Below are 22,423 nucleotides of genomic sequence, written 5' to 3'. Positions count from 1 at the left end.
AGAGGAGGCCACGCCCTTCCGAATAAAGGCTCCCAGGCTCTGGGACAAACCCAGACACGCCCAGTCCTGGACCCGCCCTTCGCTCCCGAAGTCTCAGCCCCTGGGCGAGGCCGGGATCCCACAGCTTTCTGGTCTCCGGGACAACAGTGGTGACGCTGCACATGCGCGCACGGAGGCTTCGCCACTCCCAAGAACCCCCGCGGCGTTGCGCGACGGGCGTGTCCAATCCGGCGGCACCAGCGGACCGTGGGGCGCGCCCCGGGCGCTCCCCCAGTTCTGGGGCCGGTTTCCCCGCGGCGGGGCGGCCTGAGGTTCGGCTCGCGTGGGGGCGGGGCGGCCACGGCTCGAAACCGCTCCTGCGAGGGGCGGCTCGGGAGCTCGGCCCGGCGTCCACAGGTCTGTGGGTTGGGAGGCCGCCCGAGTGGGCGAATGCGAAGTAGCCCAGGCGTGTTGAGTGTGTTGGTGTTTATGACGGAGGCTCTGTGTGTGCGACTGTGTGCGTGCGCGTGCACGGCAGCTATTATTAAACTCACCGTTATTTGTGCGTGTATTAATTTCGCCCTGAATAGGCAGCGGAGGCACTGAAACAGCCCCGTTACGTACTTGGGAACCGTTACTCAACACTGAACAGTTATGTTTTGATAGCTCTTTCTTGGAGTTTGTTCCCAGGCACGGTCGACAATAGATGGCAAGGGGGTTGAGATCCTGGTCTCCTTCAACTTGCTTCCTCCTCAGCTCCCTATTCCCGGTGTTGTGAGAGAGGGAAAGGCCATGTCCCAGGACGTGCAGTCCTTAGGTCTGAGGGCCAAGTGAGGGTCCTTGGCTCTGCGTGGGAAAGAATTCAAGAGGAAGCCATAGGAAAGCAAAAGTGAGTTTATTTAGAGAAAAACACACTCCAGGCAGAATTGACCTTCTCAGAAAGTGAGAGCCCTCCCCGGATATGGGTTTGTTTTTCATGGGCTGAGTAATTATTTCATAGGCTGAGGAGAGGGAGGAGTATTCTAGTGATTTCCAAAAAGTTGGGGATAGAGTTCCCATCGTGGCTCAGCGGAAACGAATCTCACTAGCATCCATGAGGACGCAGGTTTGATCCCTGGCCTCACTCAGTGGGTTAAGGATCCAGCCTTGCCGTGAGCTGTGGTGTAGGTTGCAGTAGCTACAGCTCAGATTCAATCCCTAGCCTGGGAACCTCCATATGCCCTGGGTGCGCCCCTAAAAAGACCGGAAAAAAAGGGGGGATATCCTAGGAAATGAGCCACTGCCCACTTTTTGGCCTTTTATGCTCTCTGCTGTAGAACTGTCAGGGTCTAAAGGGGAATGAATTTTTGTGTTATAATGAAGGTATATTGAGCTAACAATGACCAGACTATTCTTGATTTCACCCGGTTCCAGCTGTTTTTTTTTTTTTTTTTTTTTATCAAATCCTAACAGCTGCTCCCCTTCTTTATTTATCTAGATTGTGTCCTGCTGCTTTCCCTCCTGTCGCACCAGGACTCTGTGCTTCCTCTGAGAGGGCTCTGCCAAAGTGGGCCTAACAGGTGAGTTTGTTTTACCTCTGTTAACTGCACATCATATTCCTTAAGTCCTGGAAACATGTAGTCTCTTCTGGTAGAAAACAAAATTCAACGACTAAGTTTTAACTGATGTTATGCAACAGTTTGTGAATTGGGCTGCATCTCATCTGACAGCTGGAGGGGCACTCCGGGGAGCGGTTTATTGGAAGGCTTTTATGGAAACAAGGGTGAGCTAAGGAAATCATTATCTAGAAAGAGAGAGAGAGGAAGAAATATTGATTGATTGATTGACTGGTTGTTTGTTTGGGGCCAGGTTCTTTTGGTGGGGAAGGAAAGGCACATGTTTTATGCAGATTGCTTCTTCTGGTTGGGGGGTGGGTAGAGAGGACCCATGTGACAAATTACCTCAGTGGTGATGCCCAGAACATTTCAAACTTGTCGATTTAAGATTATGTTTTTGGGGAAAGATCAAAACTAGTTAGGTTTACTCTTAACGCTTTAGCCGAAGTGATGCCATTTTGGCCCTGTGGTGTTTCTCTTTAACACTCCTCGTGAAACTGCTTGGGCAGTAGACGCCGACACGGGCGACGTCCTGGTCCTTTAATTCCAGCAAAAGGCGGGACTCTAGGTGTCCCCTTTCCACTTGTCTCTCTTTCTCTACTTTAAGTGTTCATTTTTCATTCAGTGAATTATTCCGAATCTCTACTCTGACCAATCATCTCAACACTCTTGGGGTCAAAAATAAGTTTCCTGAAGATTGTCGGTTTCTTGAAGAAGAAATGAATTCTCAGCCATCTTTGACCTTCGCAGCCTCGGGGTTGAGAACAAATAAGATAGAAAATGGTTTTGCTTTCTTTCTTTCTTTCTTTTTTTTTTCCTGGCCACGCCTGTGGCATGTGGAAGTTCCTGAGCCAGGGATCCATCTCACACCATAGCACCTACCCAGTGCAGGATCCTTAACCTGCTGTAGCACAAGAGAATCCCGATAGAAAATGATTTTGGTTCTTTTGGTCCTGGGAATGGCACAGGCTTCCTTTGGAAAATTTGGGAAACAAGAATGTAATTGGGGTCTTGAGTATGGAAGTCCGGGTTATGAGGATCAGGACGTTGACTAGGGCGCTAGTACAAGATGAACTGGAATCCAGTTTGAGGTTTGATAGCTTATGCACGAGGCAGGTTGCACTTGTGGAAATACCTTATCAGGTTTGTATAAATGAGGAACAAGACAGTACGACCAACAAGGAAGATACGTGAACTGTCTGTTTCCCGGAGGAGGGCTCTGTGGAAGGTGGTTTCATGGGCTCTGAACTTCTGTGCAGTACAGCAGATTTGATGCTTTCTTTTCCCTCTGAATATTGATAGCAAGGCATTTTTTTGTGTGTGTGTGTCTTTTTGCCATTTCTTGAGCCGTTCCTGCGGCATATGGAGGTTCCCAGGCTAGGGGTTGAATCGGAGCTGTAGCCACAGCAACGCAGGATCCGAGCCACATCTGCGACCTACACTACAGCTCACCGCAACGCCAGAACCTTAACCCACTGAGCAAGGCCAGGGCCCAAACCTGCAACCTCATGGTTCCTAGTCGGATTCGTTAACCACTGAGCCATGATGGAAACTCCAAGGCATTTTTATTTTGAAAAACATTTTTTTTTCTTCTCAAAGAGGAAATTCTTAGTTTCTTTCCTTTAGGAAAAGAAGTATTTTCTCTATATGTGTTATTATGATGACTCCTATTATTTGAAAAGTCGCTAAATTGTGCTTAAAGAGAAAACTATAAAATATTTTAACAGCCATATATATATAGTTGTTGAAACGTACACAATCTATACAGATTTTTTTTTATCATTTTATTCTTTTTCTTTCTGTATTTTATTTTGACCACCTGAAATATTTATGCGTAGGGCTGTTTTTAACCATTACACCTTTTCCCATGCTTCTCTTACTCCCTTGATTTTTTTTTTTTTTTTTTTTTTTTTTTTTACCCGCACCGAGGGCATATGGAAGTTCTTGGGCCACGGATCATATCTGAGCCTAAGCGGCAGCAATGCTGGATCCTTAACCCACTTACACAGGGCCATGCGCCTCCACAGACGGATCATTAATCCACTGCACTACAGGGGGAACTCTCTCTTGACATTTTCGTATGTTATAATTATAAGTGCAATACAACTTGCAGTTAATAAAGCACAGATATTAACTATGCAGTTTCGCTTTTGATTACAGCCCTATGGTAGCCACTAAAATCAAGATAGATTTCCATCACTCCCGAAAGTTCCCTCATGCCTGTTTTCCTGTCCTCACCCTCAGAGCAAACCACTTTCTTGATTTTATGACAGTAGATTTGTTTTACCTCCCTTTTCCCCTTTCTTTGAAACTCACAAATGTGGAATCAGGTAGTATGTATATTCATGTGGCATCATTCGTGCAGCATGCTTTTTGAGATTCCTTGATGATGCCTATATTAGTTTATTTTTTACTGAGTAGTATTCCATTGTATTAGTACACTACAGTCTGTTTATTTGGAATGTTTCTGGTTGTTTTGGCTGTTCTGAATAAAATTATGAAGATTTTTATACCTGTCTTTTTTGTGATACTTTAGAAGATGTAGTAGTCATGGAAAAGATACTGGGATCCGAGGAGTATCAAAAAAATTGGTTCATTAAAATAATGTGGTTTATCTAATCTCTGGTGACAGGACTCAGGCTAATGAGAGGTCTTAGTGTCTAGAAGAGGGCTACCAGGGCAACGTGGAGGTACTGGTGATGCGCTGTTAATTTTTTTCTCTTTAAAACAAATTTTATGGCTGCACCCTTGGCATATGGAAGTTTGCGGAACAGGGATTGAATCTGAGTCACAGCTGCAAACTACGCTGCAGCTATGGCAACGCCTGATCCTTTAACCCCCTGTGCTGGGCTGGGGATTGGACCTGCACCCCCACAGCAACCTGAGCTGCTGCAGTCAGATTCTCAATCCACTGCACCATGACAGGAACTCCAGTGCTTTGTTTGTTTCTTTCTTTTTTTTTTTTTTTTTTTGCCTTTTTAGGGCCGCACCCGAGGCATATGGAGGTTCCCAGGATAGGGATCTAATTGGAGCTACAGCTGCCAGCCTTCACCACCGCTCACAGCAATGCCGGATCCTTAACCCACGGAGCAAGGCCAGGGATCAAATCTTTGTCCTCATGGATTTCCTCTGAATTATGACGGGAACTCCTGTTTCTTGAGCAGGGTTCTCCTTCTGTGAGTAGATTGCTTTGTGAAAATTCATGTACACTTAATAATGTTTTGTGACCCTTTTGGTGTGCATTTACACTGTAACAAATTTATAAAAATAGGGCACTCATTCATACTGAAGATTTCTTAAACCTTTTTCATTTTTTTCCTACTGGGATGATTTTAAATTGTCATTTAAAAAAAATGCTGTATGGTTATTGTTGAGGGTTTGACTGATTGTTGAGGGTACATAACAAGAGAATAAGTGTCGTCTTTAATTATATAACCTGGAACCACTTTTCTTATTTTGATGTAAAATATGAAAATATTTGATTTGTTTTTATCTTCTTTAATAGTGTCTCTTTACTGTATGTGTAAATTTGTCAACTGTCATTCTTTACCTACATACATAGATTTTTTTGGGGGGGGGTCTTTTTTTGGCATTTTCTTGGGCCACTCCCATGGCATATGGAGGTTCCCAGGCTAGGGGTGGAATCGGAGCTGTAGCCGCCGGCCTGTGCCAGAGCCACAGCAATGTGGGATCTGAGCTGCATCTGCGACATACACCACAGCTCACAGCAACACTGGATCCTTAACCCACTGAGCAAGGCCAGGGATCGAACCCACAACCTCATGGTTCCTCACCGGATTCGTTAACCACTGCGCCACAACGGGAACTCCTAGATACATAGATTTTTGATGGCCGAGTATTATTAAAAATAATTTAATGGTTGCAGACTAAATTTACTCAAACCATTGATTTATCTACTTAAAAATGAGCTTTCTGGTTTTCACAGTGGACCCTCGTGAAGCTGTTAAAAATAAATAGCGTTTGGTGGCAAGTGAAAGCGTTAATAGATTTGTGCTACCCTGGGGGTGCCTTGATGTTCATCGAGTTAACACGGCGGAAGAAAGCAGTTTGTGTGTTGACGTTAACCTTTGTCACCGTGGCACAGAGCTCGTTGTGTTCCATAAGATAAACTTTCACTGATCTCCCGTGCTGTTGATGCAAACAGGTGGTGCAGACACGATATATCTGGAAAGGACAGACACAGCACAGGGCAGTCCTGGTGGCTGAATCATTGTGAATTGTAGTTGTGGGAGGAGGTCCTTAACGTCTCAGGATATTGGGAAGGGAAACTCTCCATGAGCTAGGCATCCTCAGTCCCTCCCTTGACTCATTCCAGCTGAAGGTGAACCTTGCCTGCTTGCACCTGTTGCAGGCCCCGAGGGTGGATGAAACGAAGTAATAACACATCTGCCGCAGTTTTCAGAGGCAGGTTATCGCTACATGGGGTCGTGGGTGTGTCTTCTAATTCTACTGGGCATCTTTGGTGAGGCTCTGAACATCCATGAAATATGAAAATTGGACTGACCAGCTTCCCTTATCCTGTCTCCCAAATACTTTTGTAAACTTTTTTGCTCGTTTTATCAGGGCTCTATCCTGATTATGTGTGGCCCTGTCAAAACACTCGAGCAACCACAGAATGGCCACTTCTTTCTGCTTATTTTCACAGGCCTTTCTGTTTTTAATTCCAATATAATTTCACTGTTGAAGCATGGGAAGCTGCCCTGGATAACAAACAGTAAGGGAAGAGGTAAGAATCCTACTGCCAGGTGGGATAAGGGAACAAAGTCGGGGTGCTGTGCCTGTCATAGGCCAGCTGGTCCTAGAGGCCACAGCACCATGAGCTATGAACGATGCTCCCTTCAGATGTTTCAGACGTGCAGAAATTGAGGCTTCGCCAAGTTGAGTTCCTGTCGGGACAGTGATCATCCGCTGTGATCACTCGGCACTTATGTTGACTTTGTAACTGCGCGCCAGCTCAGAGACTGCAGGTGCGTCTCTCCTCCTTATCTACGGGAAGGTTCTGTTAAATCCCTGATCCTCATTCTCATCAGCACATCCTTCTTTTTGCAATTGATCTTAGGCAAGGCTCTGTGTGTTGTTACAAAGCCCTATTCTTTGATACGGCTGTTTGTTTCTTGCAAAATGACCCATCTCTCTGATTGAGTGAATAGATGGATTCCTCGATCATTTAGCCAGTAACTTTTTTTTTTTAACTAGTGACATGTTACAGGCCCCCCAGATCACCCCTCCTAATGATCTACGGGGCACAGTCACAGGATTTGGCACATAGTTGTGTTTATGGCTGTGAGACGAGCCCCCAAGAGCACCCTCATTTCCGATACCAGTTGCATAGTCGAGTCCTCAAGATCATGCTCAGGTTTGATACTTTACTGGAAGGACTCATAGAATTTACTAGAAACGTCCATAGTCTTGGTTACCGTTCCTTACAATGAAAGGATACATATTAAAATCAGCCAAGGGGAGTTCCTGTTGCGGCTCAGGGGTACCGAATCCAACTAGTATCCATGAGGTTGCAGGTTCGATCCCTGGCCCTGCTCAGTGGGTTAAGGATCTGGTGCTGCCACGAGCTGAGGTGTAGGTCACAGATAGGACCCAGATCTGGTGTTGGTGTGGCTGTTCCTGTGCCCGGCAGCTGTAGTTCCAATTCGACCTCTAGCCTGGGAACCTCCATATGCCACAGGTGTGACCCTTTAAAAAAAAAAAATCAGCCAAGGGAAGAGCCCCAGGGGGCAGAGTCCAAGAAGGTTTGTCTTCTCACAGGGCAGTCACAGATGGTGTAGACTCCTCCCAGCAACAGTGTGTGACCCTGTGCTCCTGAGCCTAGTTGTCCCTTGTTTACTGGGGCTCAGTCACATAGTCATGGGGGGTCACTCCTCCGTCCCTACCACCCAGGAGGTCACACTGGCACCGAGATAACACATCCCCACCGTGAGTCACCTCGTTTGACTCTCTGGCGTGGGCCATGTTCTCCTCAGTAAACAAAGATAATTTTATCAGTCAGGACATCCCAAAGTGTTAGAGATGGCCTCCCGGGAGCCAAGGGCAAAGGCTAGAGCTCTTTCTGGGAAACATTAAATTCTTTTACTACGCTACAGCTAAGATGTATTTTGGCAAAAGGATATAAAGTGAAATGAGCAGAGGGAAAAGGCTCACGGGGCAGAGTCAGGAGGAAACTGGTGGGATCTGCCGAGAGTCCTCTCCCAGTGGAGTGACAGAGGATGTGCTTAATTCTTCAAGCCAAGATTTGTGATGTGTCTGAGATGTTCTCTGCTGGACAACATGAGAGACTCATTGCCTAGAGATTATTATTATTATTATTATTATTTGCTTTTTAGGGTCGCTTCTGTGGCTCATGGACGTTCTCAGTCTAGGGGTCGAATCCGAGCCACAGGTGCTGGCCGCAGCCACAGCACGCAGGATCCCAGTTGCATCTGCGACCTACACCACAGCTCATGGCAGTGCTGGATCCCTGACCCACTGATGGAGGCCATGGATCCAACCCACATCCTCATGGATACTAGTCAGATTCATTTCTGCTGCGCCACGACGGGAACTCCAGCCTAGAGATTTTATTGGAAGCTGGTCACCGATGTATCTTCTGGCTGGTGTGTGGAAGAGTTCAGCATAGGCTACATTGTTTGCACAAATAATTTAGGCACAGTAAGGTACTTTCATCAGTTCTAAGAATGGCAGGAACCCTCCTGAAATCCAAGTTAGAGACCAGTCAGGGGCCAACCTTGCAAGCAGGCCTTTCTGAGGACTATGCTAATTCTTTTCTGAGATTGTTTAAAAGTTTAGAAACTTGGAATTATTTTACATTTGATTTGGAGGGGGTGGAATTAAGGCTTATTTCCATAAACCTTGTGCAAAGTAGGAATTATAATGAGAAGGATTGAAATTGGTTTTTTTTTTTCTTTTTTGGTCTTTTTGGGCTGTACCCGTGGCATATGGAGGTTCCCAGGCTAGGGGTCCACTTGGAGCTGTAGCCGCTGGCCTATGCCACAGCCACAGCCACGCCAGATCCGAGCCGTGTCTGCGACCTACACCACAGCTCACAGGCAGCACTGGATCCTTAACCCACTGAGGCCAGGGATTGAACTTTCATCCTTATGGATGCTAGTCGGGTTCGCTTACTGCTGAGCCACAATGGGAACTCCAAAATTGGTTGTTTTGATGTGTGGGAGTGAGTATTGTTTTAGTTGTGAAATTTGGTGATATTTAGGTTGATAGGGAAGAGGTGGAGTACATTGGTGATGTATTAAGAAGTCATTTGAAATTGAAGTGCAGCTTGATATGTAAGTTGGAAGTGTGTAACTGAGTCTTAGTAGATGAAACAGTATCCGAACTGTGTCTTTATACACATACATCTCTGATGTTGAGTGTCATCTACATCTAAGGCTCTGTGTTGTGGTGAGGGAGCCTTAGGAGGGGAAGAAATGGATTGTTTATGGATAGCAGAGAAGGACTGATTCATTGGTGGTAGGAGAAACGAGGCAGTCCTGTGTTGCAGTTCCAAGGCCTGCTATGGGAAGAGATGAATTTAGACACCTAGCTCACCAGACACCAGATCTGCTGGCACCTTGATCTTGGACTTCCCAGACTCCAGAACTGTCAGAAATAAATGTAAGCCACCCAGTCATGGTATTTGGTAATCGGGAGTCCACGCTGTCTAAAACATCTATCTACAAAAACCCTAAAGCTGCCATCATATTTATGGATGCTTTTCTTCGATGACCAAGAGAAAGGCGAGGAAGTCTTTTCTCACTGCTTGAATTAAACATTGTCCTAGAGGCCTTAACCAGCGCAACAAGGCAAGAAAAAGAAACAAAAGGCAGTCTAGAAAGGAAACAGTAAAACTGTATTTAATTGCATAGAAATCTTATGGATTATATAAAAAATTGCCTTAGAAATAAGTGGATTTGGAGTTCTCTTGTGGTGCAGTGGGTTAAGGATCTGGTGTTGTCACTGCAGTGGCTTGGGTTATTGCTCTGGCACAAGTTCTATCCCGGCCTAGGAACTCCCACTTGCCAGGGGGTGTGGCCTCCCCAAAGTGAATTTATCAAGGTTGTAGAATACAAGATTAATATATAAAAACCAATTACATGTCTATATACGGGCAGTGAAAATCAGAAATTGAAATTAAAATACCTCTTAAAATGGCCCCCCCAAAATGAAATACTTGAAAGACTACAAAACACAGTTGAGAGAAATATTGAAGAAATACAGAGATGTGTTTATGCATCAGAAATCCCAATATTGTTGAGCCGTAGATTCTCCCACAATTCATTTCCAGAGTCAGCACCATCTCAATCAAAATCTCTGTGGGCTTTTTAATAGAAATCAACAAGCTGATTCCACAGTTCACATGGAAATGCAAAAAAAAGATGAAGAGTCAAGGCAGTTTTGAAGAATAAAGTTGAGGCCTGACTTCAGGACTCAAAGGTTCAGTAATCAAGACAGTATTGGCATAAAGACAGAAAAAGGTGTTAATGTAATAAACTAGCATCCAGAAATAAACCTGTACTTGTATGGTCAGTTGGTTTTGGAAAAAGCAGCAAAAGCAATTCAGTAGAGAATGGAAAGTGTTTTATCAAGTGATGCTGTTAACAACTGGATACCTATATGCAAAAACTGACTCAAAAATATCAGAGTCTATGTAAAACCTAAAACTATAAAACTTTTAGGAAAAAATACATGTGGCTTTAGGTTAGGCAAAGATTTCTTTTGATGTTAAGAACTTCTTGGAATTCTTCATTATACAACTACAGATGTGATAAATCCATTTGAGTAATAAAAAATAAATAAATAATTAAAAAAAAAAAAAGAATTTCTTGGAATTCTCTTGTGGAGCACCAGGTTAAAGATCCTGTGTTGTCACTATAGCAGCTTGGGTTGCTGCTGTGGCATGAATTTGATCCCTGGCCCTGGAACTTCCATAAGTCACAGGTGTGTCCAAAAATTTAAAAAAAAAGAAAAAGAATTTCTGCAACTCCAAACATACTACTAAGATGAGAAGACAACAGCCTAGAAAAAAATTTGCGTATCACGATGTGATAAGGGATTTGATCTAGAATATATAAAGAAGACTTAAAACTCAACAGAAAGCAAACCAACCGACTTATAAATGGGCCACCAATTTGAACAGATATTTCATTTAAAATTAACGAATGGCAGATAAGTGCATGAAAGCAGGTTCAATGGTAGTCATTAGGGAAATGCAGATTAAAACCACAATGAGAGAACAGGATGGAGAATAATGTGAGAAAAAAGAATGTATGTATTATGTATAACTGGTCACTTTGCTGTACAGCAGAAATTGGCAGAACATTGTGAATCAACGATATTAAAAAAAAAAACAAACACAATGAGAAGCCACCACACATGTGAGCATGTATAAAGTGGAAAGGAATGACCACATACCAACATGGTATGGAGTAAATGCTGGATAGGATATGGTTTGTAGACATGTCAAAGTATATGTTAATATGAAAATATTATACTTGGAAGGAATAATGTCAGTGTATTAGAAATACCTCTCACACATAATTATACATGATAATATAAGCAACTCATGGATGTTACTATGGCCACAAACATTTTTAGTTGATATAGTGAAGTACACTTGTCACAGATCAAGAATCACTGGGATTGTAGTAACTGATTGCTATAATGACTTCATTCTGATCTTCATTCAAATCTGCATCTTTCAAACTTGGAAATTTCTGTCATATTTTCTGTACTCTTATAAAAGATTTGGTTAATCTTTGCTCTTAACAATTGATAATATTAGAGTTAAAAAAAACCCACTTAAGTGTATTCCCTATAAAATTGGTTGGTTGTTAATTTTTAATCAACTCTTGGAGTTCCCGTTGTGGCACAGTGGTCAATGAATCCGACTAGGAACCAGGAGGTGGCAGGTTTGATTCCTGGCCTTGCTCCGTGGGTTAAGGATCCGGCGTTGCCATGAGCTGTGGTGTAGGTTGCAGACGTGGCTCGGATCCCACATTGCTGTGGCTCTGGTGTAGGCCGGTGGCTACAGCTCCCATTAGACCCCGAGGCTGGGAACCTCCATATGCTGCTGAGAGGCCCTAGAAAAGGCAAAAAGACAAAAAAAAAAAAAAAAAAAAAATCAACTCTGGAAACTTAGTTTTTCGTTTTTAGGAAGTGACATTCATCTAAAATTTGAAATTTATTGATATCAAAGATGTAAAACAGTCACTTTTATTTTTTAATGTCTTTTGTGTGTGTTATTTTGCCCTTATTTTTAATAATACTATATTTCTACTTCTGTGACGTTTGTAGCTGCTTATGTTCTTTTAATGGAGAGTCTTCAAGGTTAATAAAACCTACTTCTCTTTAAATTTCAATGATTTTTTTCCTTAATTCTATTGCTGAGTTATGTTCATGTTCTAGCTCCTCAAGTGGTCTTTAAAGTTTTAACTTTTGAGTATAGATATGGCCACATCCCACAAGTTTTTGTTTCATACTCTTTTCTTTCAATTCATAGTGTTCTCATTGTTTCACTGAAGGAGAAAATATTAGGTAGAAGGTAACATTTTGTTAATATCTGATTTATTACATTTTTACCTGAACCACAGTCCTGTCTGATTTGTGACAAACTTCACGTCTTCCTTAACCTCAGTGTTTAACTGTTGTTTGAAATGTCTGGGGTTTTAGTCACTGTGTTATTTTCTGATGTACAGTAAATGATACACTCTGCTTTGTTTTTAGTAATTTACATTCTTCGATGTGAATTTTCTGATGAAAAGAGACTTACGGCTAAAGAGCTTCTCACGTAGCTGACATTCACAGGATTACTTTCCCTTATGTCAGTAAGGAATAGCTCAAACTAAAGGCTTTCCAAAATTTCTCTACTTACTTGGTTGCTAGCCAGTACGAAATTTCCAGTTACTAAGGACTGATAGGTAGTGTTGGGAAGCTTGTCTGCATCCTATCACTATGGTCTTTAGTGATGAATATCGTGGTGGAACCAAAAAAATGCTTGCACATCCACAAGGTTCTGTGTAATTAACTGATGTTCCTTGAAGGCTGAGACCAGTGGCATCTTCACTTCACTTATTTGTAGGGTTTCTGGAGCGTGGATTCCTTAAAGTTGAGGAAGATGAGCGTGTCAGAAGTCCTTCCCGCATTTCTTCCTTACATTAGGAATGGACTTTCTTGTGTCGAGTTAGTTGTGAGCACTGACTAAAGGCTTTTCCACAAGGCTTGCATTCATAAGGCTTCTCACCAGTGTGAATGATCTGGTGTTGTTTAAGCTGTGAGCCCTGCCTGAAGGCCTTCCCACATTCATTACATTTACAGGCTTTCTCGCCAGTATGAATTCTCTGGTGGTGGTTGAGCTGTGAGCCCTGCCTGAAGGCCTTCCCACATTCATTACATTTACAGGCTTTCTCACCAGTATGAATTCTCTGGTGGTGGTTGAGCTGTGAGCCCTGCCTGAAGGCCTTCCCACATTCATTACATTTACAGGCTTTCTCACCACTATGAATTCTCTGGTGGTGGTTGAGCTGTGAGCCCTGCCTGAAGGCCTTCCCACACATTTCATAGCTGTAAGGTTTCTCCCCAGTGTGGATCCTCTGGTATTGAGGAAGGTACGAGCGATGGCCAAAGGCCTTTCCGCATGCGTGACACTTGAATGGCTTCTCACTGGTGGGGATTCTGCGATGTTCATGAAGTTGCATGATGCCTCTGAAGGCCTTTCCACATTCCTCACAGACATAGGGCTTTTCTCCAGTATGAATTCTCTGATGTTTGATAATCTGATGTGTGACAAGTAGCTGAAAGCTTTTCCGCATGCGGTACATTGATAGGGCTTTTCACTGCTATGCGTTCGGTGACGTACCTTAAGTTGTGAGAGCCGAACAAAGGTTTTGCCACACTCCTTGCAGTCGTAGGGCTTCTCCCCAGTGTGAATTCTCTGATGTCTCGTAAAGAGCAAAACAGAACCAAAGGCCTTTCCACATTGTTTACATTCGTAAGGTCTTTCCCCAGTGTGAGTTCTCTGGTGTTGGGCAAGATAGGAACGGTCGTGGAAAGCCTGCCCACCCTGCTGGCACTCATAAGATCTCTCACCAGTATGAATTCTCTGATGACTAAGAAGAGATTTCTTCTGCCAAAAGCCTTCTCTGCATTCGTGACACACAAGGGGTTTACTTCCAGGTGGAACTCTGTGAAGCAGGTTATGGGGTGACTGCTGTCTCAAAGTGGGTGTTTCTTCATGAGCGATGATGACTTGCCGGGAGCTTCTGTCCTCAGTTCTGCGATCGGTCTCGAATGTGCCTTCCCATTCCCGGTCTTCTTGGAAACTGAGGTTCTCCAGATCTTTGTTTATAAGTGTTTCCTTTTTCTGCCATTGGGATACCCGATCTGAAAAGTAGTGAAAAAGCAGAGATGCTTGTTTTAGTCCCAGGTATCAGAGCATCTTTAGTAGAAATAGTTTTAAACTGAAATGTTGGAGTTCCTGTCGTAGCTCAAGCAGATACGAATCCAACGGGGAACCCTGAGGTTGCGGGTTTGATCCCTGACCTTGCTCAGCGGGTTAAGGATCTGGCGTTGCTGGGAGCTGAGGTGCAGGTCAAAGATGTATCCTGGATCTGGCATTGCTGTGGCTGTGGTGTAGGCTGGCAGCTACAGGTCCAGTTCGACCCCTAGCCTGGGAACCTCCATATGCCTCAGGTTTGGCCCTAAAAAAAAAGACAGAAAAATAAAAATACAACTTACACCAAAAAAAAAAAAAAAAAATCTTTGTCAAAGATCTTTATGAAAGATCTGGGGGGGGGGGGGAAAGCCCCAGTATTACCAGGCAAAAATCTAAGGAAACGTGACCTCTAGACTCAGTAAGAGTACTGAGGCTGGTTTGCCCTTAGTGCTATTCCTCTTGTTAGTTCAGATGATCTCCTAGGGTAGCGGGAAAGGTGTGACAGTTCAAGGCTGTCCAAGGTGGGCTTTCTCGGGGAAGAGCCTCCCCACGCTGAGATGAATCCACAAAGGACTACTTAGGGTGAAAGTGAAAGAGACGTTCGTCTGCCCCAACCCTTCCCAGGACGGCGGGGAAAGGTACCCTAGCCTGAGCTTAGCAGGATGGGGGAGAATGAACTTCTCTCCATGGAGCTGTAACTATCGGCCAGCCCAAACGCACGTCACCCACCGGCTTCATCCCTTTGGTCTGCTCTTACAAAATACCGTACACGGAGTGGCTCATAAACAGCAGAAATTTATTCCGCACAGTTCGGGAGGCTGCAGAGCCTGAGATCAAGGTGCTGGCAGCTCCTGTCTAGTAAATAAATTCTTGCACTGTTGGCACCAACATATTTGGGAGTCTGATAACAGCAACTTCGCTTGAGCCCTACGACAGAAGTAAAAATTTAAGATGTCACGTGAGAGGAGCCTCATTGTCTCTGTAAACCTTAGAGGAAAAGCGTTTAGGAGGAAAAACCCCTGAAAGACAAACAGAGGAGCCTTTTGCCCCCATCTCAGATTCCCTTTTACTCACCTACTAGGTTGCTGTCTCCTCACCCTCAACACTGTTCCCTTGTTCCAAAAATCAGTCACACTTGGCTTAGAATTACTAAGCCCCGCATTTGGGAACATGAGTGGGGACCTGGTCACGCTGCTGCTTTCCACATACCCAGTCCCTGGAGGGGACTTTAAAACGGGAAGGTGGAGAGCATGGCTAGAAGAATCGGGAAGGTGACGTGTCAGAGGTAACTCAGACCTGCTTCCAGCTTTACACATGTCAAACTGTTGCTTCCAAAAGCCAGTCAAACACTTTAGCAGTTCCCTGGAGACCCTGAAGAGAGGAATCATGACACTCAGATGATAGCTGATGAATGATGAAAGGAAGATATTCGCTTTTTTTTTTTTTTTTCCTTTTGAGGGCCGCACCCACGGCATATGGAGGTTCCCAGGCTAGGGGTCCAATTGGAGCTAAAGCCGCCAGCCTACACCACAGCCACAGCAACACCAGACCCGAGCCGCATCTGCAACCTACACCACAGCTCACAGCAACACCGGCTCCTTAACCCACTGAGCGAGGCCAGGGATGGAACCTGCAACCTCATGGTTCCTAGGCAGATTCGTTTCCACTGCGCCACGACAGGAACTCCAAGAGGAAGATGTTCTTCACGAACAGCTGAGACTCCTGCCATTCTGGAGTGTGTACACATCCCTCTGAGTGGATAGATGTGGAAGGAGAGGAAGGGGATTAGTCACCCCCACCACTCTGCTCAGGTGGAGTTGATGGCCACATCTTTGTGGCCATCCTGATAAGAAAAACTTAACAATTTTAGACTTGAGAGCTGAGTGACCACGTGACCCTGAGAAGGGTAAATGTGCTACAAAAAAAGGGAAAGAGGGCGCTATAAACAAATTGTTCAGATAGCCTTAATGTCCACTAATAGTACACCAGTTAAATAGATTACCTAACATCCGTGGGGTTATTCATTTAAAAAAGTATTTGAATATAATCTTTGTAAATTTCTTTCTGACTAGATGCAGTTTAAATCCCATTATTCCTTGAGAACACATTTATTGCTGTGAATGTTTCCCATTATCATAAACAGATTCTTCCTTGTTCTGAAAAACTCTTCATAAATATAATTTTTATTAACTGTATAGTAATTCATCACATGGATGGACATATGAGATTCACATGTAAGTCTATGATTTGCACAGTCATTCTTTTTTTTGCTTTCACTTTTTGCTTTTTAGAGCTGAACCCGAGGCATATGGGAGTTCCCAGGCAAGGCACTGAATTGGAGCTACAGCTGCCAGCCTACACCACACCCACAGCAATGGGGGATCCCAGCCACGTCTGTGACCTACATCATAGTTCATGGCAACACTGGATCCCTGACCCACTGATCAAAGCCAGGGATCAAACCTAGATCCTCATGGATACTAGTCGGATTCGTTTCTGCTGCACCACAAGAGGAACTCCTGCCCATTCTTGGTTGTAGGGCACTCCTTTTAGACAAGACCTCAAAGTCTTTTGCAGACTCCTCCTAGACCAGTGGTTCCAAATTTTTGAGAGGTGGTATACATATATTAAGAGTAAAAACTAGGGGAGTTGCCGTCGTGGTGCAGTGGTTAACGAATCCGACTAGGAACCATGAGGTTTCAGGTTTGATCCCTGGCCTTGCTCAGTGGGTTAAGGATCTGGTGTTGCTGTGAGCTGTGGTGTAGGTTGCAGATGTGGCTCGGATCCCGCGTTGTGTGGCTCTGGTGTAGGCCAGTGGCTACAGCTCCGATGAGACCCCTAGCCTGGGAACCTCCATATGCCACGGGAGCGGCCCTAGAAAAGGCAAAAAGACAAAAAAACAAAACTACAAACTAGGGTGAGACTGCTAGAGTTGTATTGGCAGCTTCTCTATGCCTCAGTTCTCTGATATTAAAATAGGACAAGTGACACTATATATACCTCAAAGGGTTGATGTGAGGGTTAAGTTAAACTAAAGCACTCATTATAGTGCTTGCTACATAGTGATATATCTACATACACACAGTTCTTCCTCAATTTACTGTGGGTTATGGCCTGATAAACCCACTGTAGGTTGAAAGTATTCTAAGTCAAAAATGCATTTAATACACCTAACCTACTGAACAGCATAGCTTTGCTTCATCTATCTTAAACATGCTCAGACCACTTAGCCTACAGTTGGGCAAAATCATCCAACACAAAGCCTATTTTATAACAAAGGGTTGATTAGCTCATGTAACATTATTATCTTGCCTTTTTGTCTTTGCAGGGCTGCCCCCATGGCATGTGGAGGTTCCCAGGTTAGGGGTCATATTGGAGCTACAGCTGGCGGCCTACGCCAGAGCCACGCAACACCAGAGCAGAGCACCACCGCTCACAGCAACGCTGGATCCTCAACCCACTGAGCGAGGCCAGGGATCCAAGCTGCAACGTCATGGTTCCCAGTCAGATTCGTTTCCACTGTGCCACGACGGGAACGCCTGGTGTAACTTACTGAATACTCTACTGAAAGTGAAAAATAGAATGGTTCTAAGTAGATCCATTTTTTTTTACCTTCACGATATCCCAGCGGACTGCCCTTTGCCTAGTTTTAGCTGGAGCTGTTAGGTCAGTTTATCAAGAACCCTCTCATCCTCAGTATCTCCTCGCTCTGGCCAGCCTTTCGCAAGCATCCTATTAACTCCTTTTTAGCCAGATTCTCCCTCTCATCCTTGATTTTCACCTTAGGAATTGTACATCCAGCGCCCCCCACCCTGCTCCTTGACTGTAAATCCCCACTTGTTCTTCTTGGAATGGATTCCAGTTATGGGCAAAGTTCTCACCCTATGGCAATAGTTTCTGAATCACATTTGCTTCGTGGAGCTTTAGCTTCTGTCCTGCTCTGGTTGTCTTTGATAATATATTGGGGAAGGATCAGATGCCTTGGAGAACTATACAGCTAGAGTCCTCTCCCTAGGGAAAGTGCAAATTGGGGGGAAAAAAAAAAAAAAAAAAAGCAAAACCGCCCATAACATTAAGTGGTTCGTGGGGTCTATGGACCCCAGATTAAGAATCTTTAGGAAGGAAAAGACGCTGGGGCTGGACACATTCCCTGCTGCCAGGATGAGAAATGTGGTCCAGAAGCAGGAGAGCCAGGACTGGGTCATCCCGCCACCACCCTCTGGGCTGGGCGCGGACAGAGCGGATGGTCGAACTCGCACCGACGCGGCGACAACCTCTCCGAGTCAAAATGCGCCCAAGGCTCCTCGAAACCTATCCCTTCAAAACTCCAGGGCACGCGGCCTCCTCAGCCTGACCACACCGAGGCGCCCGAGGACGGGCCTCACCGCAGCCCCTTCGGGGAAATGTAGTTCCGTGCGGACGGGCCGGTCGCCCGAAGAATGTTGGGAAGACGAACCCGGGCGGTGATTGGGCCCCGGCCGCAGTGGCTTCTGGGAGTGCAGTTAAGCACCTTGCTCTGGTCACGCGCAAGTGCGACCTTTCAGCCCCTCAACCTCGGTCTCGTCTGGCCACCCAGAACCGGAACTTTCACCTTGAGTTTTAGTGCCTGTTGGCCTCGACCTGGTCTGCGTACGGTTCCGGGTGTGAGGTGTGGGGCAGCCTGTGTGAGGCCGAGGTGAGGTTGTGGGGCTCTGTGACATGAAACAGTTTGGCCCAAGGCGGTGCCTGTGACTGTGGGGAGGGGCAGGTGGGTAGATACACCTGCCTCTGCGTCGGTCGTGGTGGGATTCTACGACGTGGTGCGTGACCGTGCGAGCAGGGCTTTGTGACGTGTCTTTGGGTGACTGCAGGTCTTAGAATGTGTTACTCTCAACGTTTTTTTCAGTGTGACTGTATGGACATGACCGGAGTTGTTCAAAATTGTGTAGGTTTAAGATAATAATATAAATGTGGGTTTCTCTTTCATTGCCTGTGGAATTGTGATCCCTGCTTTCAGGTTCGCTTTCCCTATTTGGAAATAACTATGTGGATAATAACTCCTTATTTCTTAGTTCCCTGATGTTCTGTAGCAAAGAACAAAGATAACATATAACATGGTAAAGACATGACTTTTACTTTAAAACAACTCTGAATTATTATAGAGAAAAATTCAGTCAGCCTAAAATGTTAAAATGAAACAACTTATTATGGTACATCTTGTCTTAGCTCTGTCCCAGATACTACAGTCATTCATTTCTTTTGCGATTGGAATAGGGCTTGGGAGAAATTGAGGAGGCCTTGGACTGAAGAATTGGCTTTCCCCATCCTGAAGCTCTGATCTAGGATATTCTTGGCCCGCTGTGCTCACTCTGAGGAAGGACGCTTTCTCTCACAAGGTTCTGAAGCTTGTCCAAAGGCAACGGTGAGTCCCTGAGCCAAACCCCAAAGCCAGCGTTTCTGTCCCTTAATATCATTTTGTTTTCATCTGGCCTCATGGCTTCTGTGATGTCAAGAAGCAAGTATCTATTTCTGATAGTGCTTTCTCTAAGGAATATCCCACCTTGATTCCACATATATGGGGCGGGAATAAAGAGAGGAACGTTTCCCTGCAGGCCTTATATTTCATGGAAGGAAATTTTAGAGCCACACAGATCTCATTGCAAATACTAAATCAACCAGTCACATCCTAGCTCTGTGTTTTTCAGCAAGTCACTTAATTTTTTCTATATCTCTGTCTTATTTTTTCTCCAATAAAAAAAATATAATCTGATGGCAGGATTATGTTAAGAATTAGCAATTACTGATTCTAAAAGAAGAGGTGATAGAGGCATAAAAAGTTGAATCTCACCCTTTGTTAGTGCATATCTTTTTTAGATCTTCAAGTTTTTGAATCAGGATATAGTGCTTATTCAAAATATTAAAGATTTTAAAAGAAATAAAATAGAACAATTAAGATACTAGTCAAACAATATTTAGAAGAAAATTATCTTGGGCTAAAAAAATACTTAAGATTATCTAAACATATCCTGCTAAATTTCTGAATTCCAAGGATAGAAAGAAGCTTTAAAAGTTTTATGGCTGCACCCATGGCATATGGAAGTTCCCAGGCTAGGGGTTGAATCCATGCCACAGTTGAGACTTATGCTGGGGATTGAACCTGCACCTCCACAAGGACCTGAGCCACTCTAGTCAGATTCTTGACCCACTGCACCACACCAGGAACTCCAGAAACTCTTGCCAAATGCTGGGACACAGAACACTGGGCCTCTAAAGATGTCTACTTCCTCATCTCAGGAACCTGTGGGTATGTTGTTACATGGCAAAGGGGAATTAAGTTGCAGATAGAATTAAGGTTGTTAATCAGCTGACCTTAAGACAAGATTATCCTGGGTTGTCCAGATGGGCCCAGTATAATCATAAGCATCCTTAAAGGTGAAAGAGGCAGAAGGGTCAAGGGTCAGAATGATGCAATGTGAGAAACTCAGCTGGCCTTTGCAGGCTTTGAGGATGGAGAAAGGCCATGTGAAGGAATGTGGATAGCCTCTAGAAGCTGAAAAGGCTAGGAAATCGATTCTCCCATAGAGCCTCTGGAAGAGAACATAGATAGCCCTGTCAAGACCTTGATTTTGACCCACTGAGACCTATTTCAGACTTCCAACCTCCAGATAATAAATGTTTTAGCCACTAAGTTTTGATAATTTGTTACAGCAGCAACAGGAAATGAATAATCCCCATAAGCTGAGAGAAACAGAGCAGCTTTGGGTTCCTCTTCTAGGTCAGAAGCCGGAATTTAGTGAAGTGACATCTCTGGATTACTGAGAAAAAACTATAATCCAAGAACATTCCTCCAACCAATAATATAATTTGTGAAGGTCCAGAAACTCTTGGATGTAAAAGGATTCAGAGAATACCAGCTATATACCATGTATTTAGATAAATATCAACACTCAATAAAATAGTCTAGCCAAATTGCACTGGAAATAAAACTGAAAGAGAGGAGAAAACAGTAAACAAAGAGTGGCCAGCAATGAATGTTACTTGGAGTACTATATTTAAGTTTAAATGGAAATCATGAATGGGTCTGGCAATAAGTAATGTAAGCATCAAGTAAATAAGAGTAAAACTAAAAGCTCCGGACTGTGAGTTTTTAGTACCGTAGCGAAATGGAAGAAATGTAAGAACAGGCCGTGAAGGAAGGGAAAAAGAAAGCAAGGATGGTTTCCTGGAGGAGAGTAGCAAAGAAAATTAATGCTGGTTTAGAAAGTGTAACAGTGCTCTTATTCCGTCCAAATGATTAAGAATGGGGAGAGAGGAGTTCCCGTCGTGGCGCAGTGGTTAACGAATCCGACTAGGAACCATGAGGTTGCGGGTTCGATCCCTGCCCTTGCTCAGTGGGTTAACGATCCAGTGTTGCCGTGAGCTGTGGTGTAGGTTGCAGACGCGGCTCGGATCCTGCGTTGCTGTGGCTCTGGTGTAGGCCGGTGGCTACAGCTCCAATTCAACCCCTAGCCTGGGAATCTCCATATGCCGCGGGAGCGGCCCAAGAAATAGCAACAATAACAACAACAACAACAAAAAAAAAGACAAAAGACAAAAAAAAAAAAAAAAGAATGGGGAGAGAACCACTACCCTAAGCATAGTGGGAAATTCCAGTTTGGCAAGAGAAAAGGATCAGCAAACATAAGGAAAGAAAAGACTAAGATTACATAAATAGTACATACCATGTAAAATGAAAGGAATAATTTACTAAATAAAAATGAATTTCTGTACAGAAAAATTAATTCGTGTTTTGAGTTATTTAAAAAAAATCAGCTTTTTAAAAAAAATAACTAAAATGACAGGGGCTGAAAATAAATGAATGGGCAAAAACACATCAGGTAAACAAGGATGATACCAAAAGGATTCCACTAGGCCAAGGTTGGCAAGTTTCTTTTTTTTTTTTTTTTTTTCTGTCTTTTTGCCATTTCTTGGGCCGCTCCTGCGGCATATGGAGATTCCCAGGCTAGGGGTCGAATCCGAGCTGTAGCCACTGGCCTACGCCAGAGCCACAGCAACGCGGGATCCGAGCCGCCTCTGCAACCTACACCACAGCTCACGGCAACACTGGATCGTTAACCCACTGAGCAAGGGCAGGGATCGAAGCCGCAACCTCATGGTTCCTAGTCGGATTCGTTAACCACTGCGCCACGACGGGAACTCCGGCAAGTTTCTTATCTAGAGGGCCAGGCAGGAAAGAAATAGGCATTGTGGCCATAGTCCTTGTTGCAACCACTCAGATCTACTGTTGTCAATAATATGTTGTCAATACCTACACTTGGTAGAGTAGGATATTATATAGTGATAAAAATATGATTCATAAATAGGGGTTAAGTCATACGTCTTAATAGGTCATGCAGCATTAAATATTAAA

The 22,423-nt window shown here is 44.2% G+C and overlaps 2 protein-coding genes across 6 annotated transcripts; one reads left to right on the top strand and one right to left on the bottom strand.

The window, feature by feature from the left end:
• Positions 1–52: 52 nt before the first annotated feature.
• LOC110261070 (uncharacterized) lies at positions 53–19,435 on the top strand. Of its 5 annotated transcripts, none has more exons than XM_084962264.1 (5): positions 53–396; positions 1,457–1,538; positions 6,241–6,321; positions 6,438–6,562; positions 9,933–10,112. In XM_084962264.1, the coding sequence occupies exons 1-3, from the start codon at positions 162–164 to the stop codon at positions 6,254–6,256; spliced, it is 333 nt and encodes a 110-aa protein (XP_084818390.1). In that variant the 5' UTR covers positions 53–161; the 3' UTR covers positions 6,257–6,321; positions 6,438–6,562; positions 9,933–10,112. The 5 variants fall into 5 exon arrangements, 4 of the variants coding, with proteins under 4 accessions (XP_084818390.1, XP_020950783.1, XP_084818389.1 ...); XM_021095124.2 differs by having other exon boundaries at positions 6,438–7,013; positions 8,658–10,112; XM_084962263.1 differs by lacking the exons at positions 6,438–6,562; positions 9,933–10,112 and adding an exon at positions 19,288–19,435.
• Positions 12,619–13,558, bottom strand: LOC146402495 (uncharacterized). The gene has a single exon (XM_084962254.1). It carries the CDS (start codon positions 13,418–13,420, stop codon positions 12,758–12,760), a length of 663 nt encoding a protein of 220 aa, XP_084818380.1. The 5' UTR covers positions 13,421–13,558; the 3' UTR covers positions 12,619–12,757.
• Positions 19,436–22,423: the final 2,988 nt, after the last annotated feature.

The sequence above is a fragment of the Sus scrofa genome, chromosome 6 (genome assembly GCF_054392235.1).
Source record: "Sus scrofa isolate SSC_HxYL_T2T_F1_AM1 chromosome 6, Sscrofa_HxYL_maternal_Yorkshire_Landrace_v2.0, whole genome shotgun sequence".
Classification (NCBI taxonomy): Eukaryota; Metazoa; Chordata; class Mammalia; order Artiodactyla; family Suidae; genus Sus; species Sus scrofa.
The sequence above is the reverse complement of the archived record's forward strand: the minus strand, read 5'-3'. Positions and strand labels throughout refer to the sequence as shown.

Bases quoted from the DNA above. Each gene is read 5' to 3' on its own strand.
- LOC110261070 (XM_021095123.2), top strand. From the start codon at position 162: ATGCGCGCACGGAGGCTTCGCCACTCCCAAGAACCCCCGCGGCGTTGC. The intron at 397-1,456 runs GTCTGTGGGTTG...TTATTTATCTAG, and splicing joins GCTCGGCCCGGCGTCCACAG to ATTGTGTCCTGCTGCTTTCC. The intron at 1,539-19,287 runs GTGAGTTTGTTT...CGATTGGAATAG, and splicing joins TGCCAAAGTGGGCCTAACAG to GGCTTGGGAGAAATTGAGGA.
- LOC146402495 (XM_084962254.1), bottom strand. From the start codon at position 13,420: ATGTACCGCATGCGGAAAAGCTTTCAGCTACTTGTCACACATCAGATT.